Genomic DNA, 12,194 nt, shown 5'->3' on the forward strand with positions numbered 1-12,194 from the left:
ATCTAGAAAAATGCAAACGTTCGGGGGAAGGTCAATTATTTGATCATTTGCATGTGACGTCATGGCGGCCATGTTGGTGGAGAGGAACAATAAGATTTTTCTCCTCTTGGAGTTCACTGCCATTTTTATGCAAACTATATGAACAAATTTATTTTTTGTTTTAACCATCAACATGGCGTCAATGCAAACCACCTATTCCAATATATTATATTTTATTTCAAGCAAGATATGATGCCCCTCTCACTTGCTTAAATTTGAAGATGACTATTAAATTCGCAATATCAAATACAAATCTTTTCCAATATCCATCGAGAGTTAATTTTTCAATGATTATAAAAACAAGGAAAAGAGAAATCAGTGAAAATGATCCTTGTTGTGACGTCAGATCTGTGGTCGAGCTTCCTGTAGGCCTGGGTATGAGTTAAAGCGTATTGTCAAAACATGGCGGTGTTGCAGAGAGATCCTTGTGGACTTATTTGTCTCTTGATGACTTATTCTGCAGTGTTATATGCTGATTATTGCCTTGTTCAGCATGTTATTATTCCCACACTCACAGACAGGTGCGTTTTTCAGATTTAAATGTTTCAAAGAGTATGTAATTCCATTATCTTTTCTGGTTGTTTGTGACTCAAATCTCGTGAATTTCATGAAAGTAGTCAAAGCTTTTGTTGATCTTTGTTGACCAGGAGCTTTATCTTTTCATTTCGTTTTATTTTAGTCAAATAACTCTACTTTTACATTCTGAGTATACTAGTGCATTTATGTAGGCGATATGGCTTTTAAGCTATAAAAACGCTTTTAACAGATGTGTCTGATTTAAAGAAAGCCATTTTCCACTTACATATCTGTACCTCTTGAAAATGAATTGAAATGAATAATTTTACATTTAATTAGATTTTATTTTTACTCCTGGAAGTGACACGTTGGAAAAACACACTGTAAACTTGAAATTACCAATTACATTACTTAATATTTTAGGGAAATGACTCATCCCTTATCATCAACATCCTTGCCAATGGAGATTTTCTCTATCTATTAAGAATTTATTTACTATTTTTCATATTGATGTGATGCACTGTATACTGTTTCTATCACTCAATGAGAATGGAAGGGTAGAAAAGAAAAATATTTAGTTCCAATTTGTTGTGACTGGCAAGGTCTGTGCACCTTTACTGGCACAAGAAGCAATTATTTTCTTTCCATTTTCTTTCTAGACAACCTGTATGACCCTATTGATACTCATGTGTTTGAATTTTATTATTGTTTTACTGAATACTAAGTATGATTTCATAAATTATTGTTCTGTCTTGTCTTTTACTTGCAGTATCTGGGGCAGTTTACATGTTTGCGTATTTAATGTGATAGTCCTTCTGCTTGCAATATCTCATGCCAGGGCGTCATTCTCTGATCCAGGTGAGTCACAGGCTAATATGAGTGACAGATTTTAGTCATGATATTTAGTTCAAGTAAAGGAAGGAGTATGGTTGATCGGTAAGGATGCCGGACTTGAAATCCAAGGGACCCAGGTCCAAGTCCACCTCTGGGCCCAGTTGCTTGAAGCATGGTTAGCACTAACCATGCTTCGAGCAACTCAGCCCTGGCTGTTACCTTGCTCAGTAGCACCAAGTCCAGCAAATAGCCAGCTGGTCTGCCTCCTTCCAGATGGATAAAACCATGTTTTGTTCAAATTTGAATTATTTAGACTTTGTGAAGTTTAATGTTCTTACACCTGTACCTTCCCTACTCTGTTTTCTTAGGTGTGGTAGCTCGTCCTTCCACAAGTCTGGATTTCTCTGAAATCAACAAAGCAAAAAATATGCAGAGTCAGGTAAAGATTAATTTAAATCATTTGGCAGTTCCATTGAGACAAAAATTGCAATTTGAGTGATCTTTGGTCATGTACCTTAACAGTATGCGAGTAAACATCCAAAAAAATGCTCAAATTACAAAGAAATCCAATACAATTCTAACAAGAAACGACACCAAACATTTAACCAAGTTTATTCAGTATCCCGTTGACTTGTATGTTAACTGTTTAGAATTTCGACTTCTCAAATCTTCATATAAACTTAAAATGCCTGGGAGTGGAGTACTTTTAAACTTAATGATATAAGATTTAAACTCTTGTGTTCTAGAATGAAAATGAATGGACAATTTGTGCAAAGTGTGAAGCATATCGGCCTCCAAGGGCTCATCATTGCAGGTACCATATGTGCAGTTTTCAACCTTTACCTGATTGCCGTAATTCTGAAAAATTGTTCGGTGTTCTTTTTTCTTCCATGCTTTTAAGACACAAAGGACACTTTTTTAATTAATTGGTACCCAAACTAAAACTATTCAGTGAGTGACACAGGCATACTTGGAATAAAGAAATCTGGGTTTTCCCACCAGGAGTCAAACATATGACCTTCCGATTACTAGCTCCGATGCTGTTATTCTATGTTGTTATCATTTGGAAAGAAGAAGAACACATTACAGGACTTGTGTTTTAAGTGTATCTGCATCTGTATAATTTAAATAGACAGATACTTTATAAATTTGTTCTGATAGTGGATAAGGACTCAATTGTAAGCTATTGTATTGTATTGTATCGTAATTTGCCGGTATTGCAATGCTCATATTTTCAGGACATGTGGAAGATGTATAAGAAAAATGGATCATCACTGTCCTTGGTTTGTACTCTGCAGTGTATATGTAATTATGTAATGAATTAATTTAATTATACAGTGGTGATACCTCACATACAAGCAGTATAATCATCATACTTTCAGGCAGCTAGTTCCCTAGGGGAAGGGGATGGGGGTACATGTATAACCCATAAAATTATATAGCCCAATAGGGTATGGTTTTCCATCTTTAATCATAAAAAGATATGATATGGACTTTTAACTTGACAGCATGCTAGACAGGTTGCTTTTCAGGGAATATCTCACCCATCCTTAAGTCATGAGGAAATGGGCTCTCTCTTTCTACTCCTGTCAATGCACCTCTTGAGAGTTACAAACAATTGAATTCCAGGATTTGGTCTGAAAGTGATTTAAGTGATATAAATTCAGTCTGATTCCTTGTACAGATGAGTATGTAGTGATTGAGACTGTACGAGTCAACTTATGGCTTGGTATTCTATGTCTTTTTTTGTAGGATCAACAACTGTGTCGGCGAGGCCAATCAAAAGTATTTTGTTTTGTTTCTCTTTTATACAGGTCAGTATTTTTCAATAATAATATTATTATAATTCCAAAATTCTGTCCATACCATTTCACAGTATGTTAATCCCTATATTTTCTGATACCACCACCAGTGAGTAAAACATAGAACTTCTGTAGAGGGCCAACTATCAAAAAAATTAATGTGAGATGTGGGTTGCACTCTTGAAATGAAAATACCCTGCAAGGGGTACCAATATTAGTCTGGAGGTATATAAAAGGGTAGGGATTTCACAGCTTTAAGTATATAGATGTAAAAGCTTGGGGAAAACTGCCATTTACAGTGGGTATTTTAAAGGGCCTTCCAAAAAGTTAATAATTTCCAAGAGTATAGAAAACTCAAAAGGGATACCATTTTCTTAGCCTCCTACGCAGACATTCTTAGGGGTTCCTCACGCGTTCCTGCCCGCTTCCCACCCGTCTGCTGAAACGAACAGCCACTTCCGTTCGTCGACTGCGGACCAATCAGGAGTCGTTTCCCAATTTTGGGTAAACTCGTGTTTGATGTTAAAAATATTACCCTAGACAGGATGGCGGAGCTTAAATGTGGTTTTTGGTCATGTGCGCCAAACGTTTGGTATAAGGGAGTTGAATGCGTATCAAAGAGAAGTCATAGTGCAATTTGCGCAGAAGAAAACTGATGTGTTCGTAAACCTTCCAGCTGGTTATGGAAAGTCACTTATTTATCAAGCTCTATCGTTTGTTTACAATTTAATTCTTGAAGCTGCTGGTCACTATTTGTTGTTGTGGTTTCGCCGCTTGTAAATCTTATGAAAGACCAGGTAGACAAATTGGCAAATATTGGAATTCTTGCCGCTTCTCTCAGTGAAATCACTGAAGAAAATGCAGGGTGTTATGGAAGGAAAAATTTCAATCGTACAAACTATATGCACGTCCGGAAGCGAAAATATCTCCACGGGTGATGATTTCCGTTGTTTCGCGGCATGTACTTGTCATAATGAGTCAATGCTGATTGGTCTGTTCAGACAAAGGCAATTTGCCGACGAACGGAAGTGGTTGTTCGTTTCAGCAGACGTTCGTGGGGCAGGAACGCATGACGAACCCCTAAGAACGTCTGCGTGGGAGGCTACCATTTTCTATGAGTGTATATGAAAGTCATCTTTTCTGTATAACAGGGTACATAAAAGGGTAAGGGTTTAGACCTTATTAAACCGTTTTAGTACTGTGCTAAAAAAAATGTGGGACGAAAATGAATTAGTTAAGGTAAAATTCAAAGTCTTCATAGGCCACCCTTATCATCACTCTTTGTATAGAAAAATAAATAAATAAATAAATAAATAAAAATTTAACCTTTGTAAATTTTTGACAACACAGACCAGGCGTTGTGGTTGATATCTTTTCAAATAGTAATTTTTACTCCACAGGTCTTGCATCTTTATACTGCATAATCCTCACAGCTGTTTCATGGACCATGGATTGTAATGGCTGTACAAAATACTATGAAAAGAAGACAAGATTGTAAGTTTGGCTAAACTAAATGTCTGATCTTTGAGAACATTACTGCATCACTACTACCTTAGCTGATTAAAATGTAGATGTGGACCAGTTGTGTAGGGACTGCTTAATACTTCTAGCCCAAATATCCAGCATTATGTTTATTGGAATAAATGTGATGGAATATTGTAAGCCTGATGAATAAATGAGAATGATTATTATTCAGTAAATGACACAGGCATACTTGGAAAATTTCGCCTGTGTCACTTAATAAATAATACATCATTCGCATCATGTTTACTGTTTGAATTTCAGAATTCACACTGTCATTCTGATGATTGAGGGTTGTCTGTTTGGGTTATTTGTCCTTGCCATGTTGTGTGATCAGGTAAGTGTTTATTACAAAATATATATATACTTCTGAAAACACTCAACTTATTATTCCAAGCAAAATTTTAGACAATTTTCACAGGTCATGCAGACCAGTTTTTTTTATCTTTTTGCATGAAGCTATCTCAGAGTCTTGATTTCTTTTGCAAGTAAGCTCTCCTAACAGTGCTGAATTTTGCATCACAGTTTTCAGCCATCATGGAGGACATGACAGCCGTAGAACATGTACAAAGACAAATCAGAGCAAACCGTAAACCAAGAACTGCTCTTCTAGCTGAAGTGTTTGGAAGAGGTGAGTGCCTGTCTTATACCATGGGCAGTATCTGTAAAAAAGGAAATCAATTGAGTGGGGCATAAAACAATAAGATTGTTGACGAGTGGTCACCTCAATTCCAGGATGAAATCTGTAGCAGATTGTACACTCTTTATCTTCATGGGTGTTTTCTTTGCGAATGAGTGTTAAAGGTGGATTTGATGTGATTGTCAGACTATAGCACTGATACTGGAGATTACAGAATGTTGTTTGGTTTAATATGCCCATTTATCTGCACCATTAACCTGCCCTCATAAAGTGTTCACTGGCGCATACTATTGTTGAATGGATAAAACAGAAAATATTGATTACCCCCCCCCCCCCCTCCACGGAAGGGATTTTGTCCAAGACTCCCCCAGCCCTCTGAAATTTCCAAGTTAGCTTGACCTTCCCCCCTTCCCTCCCTCCCTGAATTTCGAAGGCCGCCTTCTCCTTCTTCTATTTTTTTTAGGGAGGGGGGAGGAGTATAGATACTTCTGGAACTACAGTGCACATTGTACTGAGTTATTAAAGTTCGTTAATCTTTCTCACAAATGTTTTTGTCTTGTTCTAGGTTCATTTTTCCTCTGGTTTTGTCCTTGTTCTTCACCTCGCTATCCACATAGAGCAACAATAGCCTCAGAACGCTACAATGTCTAGCACAGTACTTCATAATATCCGAAAGTTTGTCAATCCGAGAAATCACACGTTTTTCCACATTGTCAAATAATACATTACACCATACATGTGCTTTGTGCTGGTACTGAGATCTCACTTATCTACGTAACCTCTGGTTGACAAGCATCCGAGTTACAGAACAATGCCAGATGATAATGTAATCTGCATGTCCTTCTTACTGCCTGGCATTATACAGCTCGCACAAGTGGCTATGTGTATAGGTTCCACCATAGTTAATTAAAGGCAATGGTTATGAAACCTGACAAACTTCTTTGTTATATGTTTTTGTTTGCCTTTTTGGTCTTGACCCTGCACAAACAACAATCGAATTTGGAATGTGTTGGAGCAACTGACCAATCAAAACGTTTTTGTTAAGATATTCAATTGTGGTGTGTATGTTAAAACAAAGGATCCTGCAGGGTCAGAGCCCTTCCAACATAAATTGCAGCACCATTGTTTTCATGGCAAGGTTTCCCAACCAGTCCCTCAATTAACTATGGTTCCACCACAAGCTGTTTTGCAGGGAAATTAGCCTGCATGCAGATGTCTTTCTCCTTTTGGGGGTGGAAAGGGGAGATGTCTGCACACAGGCTAGAAATCTTCCCCCTGATCCAGGAACCAAGGCTTTTATATTTATTCTGATACAAGTAGCTCAATGATTATGCATGTGTGTAGAAAACATGTGTAGAAAGGTACATTTTATGATGGATTTATTGTAATGAATTGCATTCTGAAATGGTCAACAATGGAAATTTTATGTTATAGTAAATAAAACAACTTGTAGTATTAATTTCAAGAATCAGATAAAGTAAATCTATAACTATTTTATTTTGTATCTAAGAAGTAAATAGGAAAAAAAAACGAGGCAGACTTAACTTTGCCGATAATTTTGTTATTTAAACCTGCTATTTTGATAAGATAAGCAAGCCTTCTTCCATATGAAGGAATTGTTATTTACAAGATGCTGTAGCTATTAAAAATAGTAGCCAAAATTATTGAAAGTACATTTGTAAAGCTACACGTAAGGAAAGTGAAAATAGTTTTGATAGTTTTATTTAAGTAGAATTGAACCCATGTCAAGTATCTAAGTAGTACTGTGAGGTGATTTTATGTAAAATTTTCACTTATAAATAAATTGTATGCGTCAAAACTTGAAAGGTGTATGGATGTGTTGCGTTGCACTAGGCTTTGAAGTTGGATGTTTGTAGTTTGAACCGAAAACCTACTCTTGGGTGATTAATTTCTCTCAAATAACCGAGTTCATAATAATTATGTGAAGTAATTATTACTTCACTTGATCTGCGGCGACTACCAATTCCATACTTACCAAACCAAACAAAAAATTCAGTCTGCTCTTTCAAGGGCATTCTTTGTGGAATTCTTTGCCTACAAACATTACCAATTCAGAAACCCAATCCTGTTTAAGGAAAAGCTTGCTAACATTTGTAAAATTAATTATCTCATTGCTGTTCTTAACCTAATTTTGTTTATGCTGAGCTACCATGAGGGGGCCCCTTCGCTATAAGCCTTATGGTTTCTGGGGACCTCCTCGCTACAGTTTATTTTCATCTCAACTCCTTTCAATCGAATTCCCAAACTTTTAAGTAAATTATTCACACTTTTACTAGTAACTTTCTCCTTTACTATATTTAAATAATTTATTATATTGTCATTGTAAAAACACTTTTGTGGCAAAGAATAATAAATAAATAAATAAATAAATATATTGGGATAAACTGGACTGTTAACTTTAATATGCAGCCTGCAGTCACTTGTTCTGTGGGTCGTGCAGTATTCCTAGAGAATGGTTCCCTGGGAGACATGCTGTACCCACAAAATGACAGGCTTCTTTGAATGTGAACATGAAAGGAAAAACATAGCCGATATGGCCAACGGCCCCTGCTTCACTGCCAAATCAAACAGAGACTGCATTATTAAGCATTCCAGGACAGTTATCCACATCTTTACATGAGGATTTTCTAGTGAGGAGGGCCGGTAGACCTTTCCTCCGAACATCAGACTCGTTGGTGATACTAGGTTGTAACACCCAATTCGTGCAACACTACCTCCTATAAAGATTTGGTTTTATGGAACGCCATGATCACTAGAGTCAGATCCCTAGCAGATATCACATATGAGGGCATTTGAAGTAAACTCTGCAGCTTAAATTCATTTAGAGATTTTAATTTTTGTGGCGAATCAGCTTCTACAGGTCATTTTAAACATGGAGACTTCATTTATAACTGATTTTCTTTTTAGATCATTTTAAATGAATTGTAAATTATACGTGTCTCAATGTAATTGAGGCAAGGGTAAAGTTAACACAATGCCAGTCAGCGGTCTCTTGTCACAGCTGGGGGGCAACCTTTGAGCTCTCTGCTGGGAGCGCCTCATGGTTCGCTTTTGCATTTGCTTGCTTTGTTTTCAAGCCTTTTACCCTCTCCACCCTCCCTTTGGTAAGTATCGGGTTTAGTAAGTATACCACTGACTGGGTTGAGTGTGATGATGGCAGGCTTGCCATGGATACCTCCTTCCCTATGCCTAATTACTGTCCGGCTCCACCAACCTTAAAGGCACCAGTTCCCAAGCTCATCTAGTGTTGAATAGTTACTCGGGAAGACTGTGTTTAAAAATGGGCTCACTCTTTTTCTTTTTTTTTTTTTTTATGGTAGCTTCAAATATGCACATTGATTTATTCATTAAACTCTGCACTCTCCTAGTAGGAATGTATTCTTCTGATTGTCCTCAACAAAAGCGACCCAATGAAAAACCATTATTGGCGCGTATATCACGAGGGAGGGGACCCTGTCATCCCTACCTGTGTGACGTCAAATCATCATTTAATTTATTCATTAATTAAATTCTGCTCTCTCCTAGAGGGGATGTTTTTGTCAAATATTGTGGTGGCCATATTGTTAACATGTTTTAGAACCCGTCCACACGTATCCGGATAACATTGTTGCGGATTCAAAAAATCCGGATACGTGTGGACGGGGTCTTAGATTCAACTGTATGCCATTTTCAAAAAGAAAAGTAACCCTTTTGAAGCAGTAAATCAAAAAAATAACTTCTAAGAATCACTCGGCAGTTAAAACGGTGGAAATGGACAGCTCGCGGCAAAGAAATTTGGAATTGACTGGCCAGATTGTTTTGTAATGCAAACACTACAGGAAAAGTCAAGCGTTAGCTTAAAACATTACCTGTGCTGCAGGCTTTGTTGAACTGATGTCTAAATGTTACTGGAAATCCACTTCATAAAAAAGTTAAAGGTTTGATTGTCAATTTCTACTTCAAGTTTTCATGTTCATTTAGGAAAACCTTTTGTCTGTCTTTAATATTTGTCTTCTGTCTTCTGAGTCATGATCTGGCCCGGGTCATGACGTTTTCCGAAAACAATTTTCAAATTGACTGTCTTTAGGGCTTTTTCAGTGTGCGCCTTACCTCTAGAACCCAGTTCCATTTGACATTAAAAGCAGCACATCTGTCTCTATCTTTAAAGCTAAGCTTAAGACCTATCTTTTTCGACAAGCATATTTTTAGACCTTTAACTGACTTTTGATTTTTTGATTCCTAGATTTTTTTTTACATTTTTTAGTGTATAGATTATAATATGTTTTACACTGTAAAGCGCATTTGAGCGTTAGGAAAATGCGCTTTAGAAATAAATTATTTATTATTATTATAATTTCCGGTATGATCTCGAATAATGTGATGCAAATGGATAAATAGGAAATATAAATAGCCCTGAATAGCGCGTGAGTCAGATATTTATCTGCCCTTGTCATGACGTTTTCAGAAAGAAATTTCCGGTATGATCTCGAGTACGGTAACGCAATATTTCAATTGCGATGGGAGGATAGCTTTAAAAATCTGTGAAGCGTAACAAGGGAATACGGAAATTACGCTATCTTTGTGACTCAAACTATTCCATCAGTTAGTTTTATTAGATAGTTTGAAAAATCTGCGAAGCATACAATGGGAATAAATGAGGCCACAGTAAGCATCCCGCGAAAATGCCATTAGGGACATCTTGTTTAATTATAGTTAGCTTAAGCATTAGATTTTTACACCACCCCACAAGATATTAATCTTTAATATTTTATAGTGTATAAATAAAGGTCATCTGTCTATCTACTGGAACAAGGTTAATAAAGAAGACCAAACAACAAAACAAGTTGCATTTCAACAAGTGAACTTTAATGCGATCACCTTCACAACATCAACCGAATCTCTAGCATCATTTATTCACCACATGTTGAATCTACATGTAAATCCCTGACGACCGTTCAGATGCGTCAACATCATAAATTACAAGTGTCGAAAGTGTAACTGATGATTGGAATCAATAAGTTAATAAGTAAAGCATCACCAAGAGATATGAAAAAGTTCTACTGCTGAGGGAAGAAGTAGTAAAAGCCACCGGGATAAAAGACTTGAGGCGGAGCGGGGCCTTGCGCATATGGCAAGTGGTTCATGTACTGTCCTTGCTGCTGCGGAACATAAGACATCCCTTGATCACCATGGGAACCAACTGGAACATAAGCCTGGCTATTGGTCATGTTTCCAGATGCCGAGTGAGGTCTAGGTGGAAGATTACTGGAGGTGTGATTCTGGCTCCCCAGTCCAACATGTTCACCGGGATTCATGGACCGAGCACCACCTCCAGGGGTCGTCATGAGTGAAAGCAGATGCTGGTTGCCATGGTTCCCAGGTGGTTGCTGCAGAAGCGAGGGATGAATTTGCTGTTTTAAGGACTGCTTAGACTTGTGTCCCAGAGGTGAGAGATGAGAGTCGCTGTGCTGTGTAAGAATGTGATTGTTAAACGGTGTTTGTTCCATTTTGTTGGGCTTTTTGTTTGGTTGGTATTGTTGACTGGCAGGATTCTGGTCCATCTTTACAAACCCATTTCCTGGAGTCTGAAACGTGTTTCCACTGGATCCCCTTGTACCTGCACAACAAATAAAAATTGTCACACAGTATCCAAGAAATTCATCCATCCAGAAAAAGAACTAACTATTTAAGAAGATTTTTTAAAAACTTTTGTACACTGGATTCACTTGCTGACAACATAAAACTTTCAGTGAAGAGTAATCTCCCCAGAACACAGGCCAGGGGGAGTCAAGGCCTTCGGACCCTTGGGATTTTACTTATCCATCTTGTAACCTCATTTCCGGGGGAGTCAAGGCCTTTGGCCCTTGGGATTTCACTTATCCATCTTGTAACCTCATTTCCGGAGGAGTCAAGGCCTTCGGGCCCTTGGGATTTCACTTATCCATCTTGTAACCTCATTTCCGGGGGAGTCAAGGCCTTTGGGCCCTTGGGATTTCACTTATCCATCTTGTAACCTCATTTCCGGGGGAGTCAAGGCCTTCGGGCCCTTGGGATTTCACTTATCCATCTTGTAACCTCATTTCCAGAGGCGAGGTTTCTTAGTGATCAGGGTTAGCGGTCTAACCGAAAGCTTTATTTTGTCAGCAAACGAATCCAGTGTACAAAAGTCTTTTTTTAAAAAAAAAACTTAGAACATTAAAAAATTGATCAAATTAGAAAGCAAGAACAACAACTTAGTAGATATGGGTAACGAAAGAGAGCTACATGTACCACATAAGGCAAGGAAAGGATCTTGGTGGGATTAAAAACAAACTGACTGACATCAGAGATCGTTTCCTTCTGTAGTTTTATTTTCAAGCTTACTAGCCTGAGGGTTAACCTTGATAATAATTTATAGGTGAAGGCTATTAATTAACCAGAAGGTGCTATGCACCCTCCATATTTTTTTACTATTTAACAATGCAAATTTAAGGGTGTGTTAGATCGACCTTATTCCAGAATAATTAAGTGGTCCCCACTTTGACTTACCATGGACCGCAAACAGAAGCTTCAAACGTGGACCCTAAAAAAATGAACAGCAGTACTTTTAGACTGAAAATAATACAATCATTTGTTAAATTTTCAACAAAACAAGATCCGAAATTGATTTAACTATAAAAGTTAACGTTAAAAGGGAACGACGTTTCGACCGTCCGACGGTCATTTTCAAGTTCAAAATGAGAAGTAAAATATGTGCTTGTATACAATTGTGAAAAAACTAATGAGATACTGACTTAAAAAGCTCTAAGATATTCACATCTAAACAATATAAAAAATAGTAGCGTGAATGATAAATACAAAGG

General features: G+C 37.4%; 2 protein-coding genes across 2 annotated transcripts in view; one reads left to right on the forward strand and one right to left on the reverse strand.

Moving 5' to 3' along the window:
• The first annotated feature begins 401 nt into the window (after positions 1-401).
• On the forward strand, positions 402-7,178 carry LOC146469144 (palmitoyltransferase ZDHHC3-like). Its single transcript, XM_085123871.1, has 10 exons — positions 402-560; positions 1,325-1,413; positions 1,758-1,828; positions 2,136-2,203; positions 2,628-2,672; positions 3,142-3,203; positions 4,592-4,685; positions 4,977-5,049; positions 5,238-5,343; positions 5,918-7,178. The coding sequence occupies exons 1-10, from the start codon at positions 442-444 to the stop codon at positions 6,001-6,003; spliced, it is 813 nt and encodes a 270-aa protein (XP_084979997.1). The 5' UTR covers positions 402-441; the 3' UTR covers positions 6,004-7,178.
• A 3,018-nt stretch (positions 7,179-10,196) lies between these two features.
• LOC146469145 (uncharacterized) overlaps positions 10,197-12,194 on the reverse strand; it is a 37,125-nt gene continuing 35,127 nt past the window's right edge. The window contains exons 27-28 of the mRNA XM_085123792.1: positions 11,881-11,914; positions 10,197-10,969 (exon numbers count right to left, since the gene is read on the reverse strand). Coding sequence (XP_084979918.1) covers positions 10,410-10,969; positions 11,881-11,914 — 594 coding nt within the window. The 3' untranslated portion in view covers positions 10,197-10,409. The remainder of the gene's footprint in view (positions 10,970-11,880; positions 11,915-12,194) is intronic.

The sequence above is a fragment of the Pavona decussata genome, unplaced genomic scaffold (assembly GCF_977016875.1).
Source record: "Pavona decussata unplaced genomic scaffold, jaPavDecu1.1 SCAFFOLD_127, whole genome shotgun sequence".
Lineage (NCBI taxonomy): Eukaryota > Metazoa > Cnidaria > Anthozoa > Scleractinia > Agariciidae > Pavona > Pavona decussata.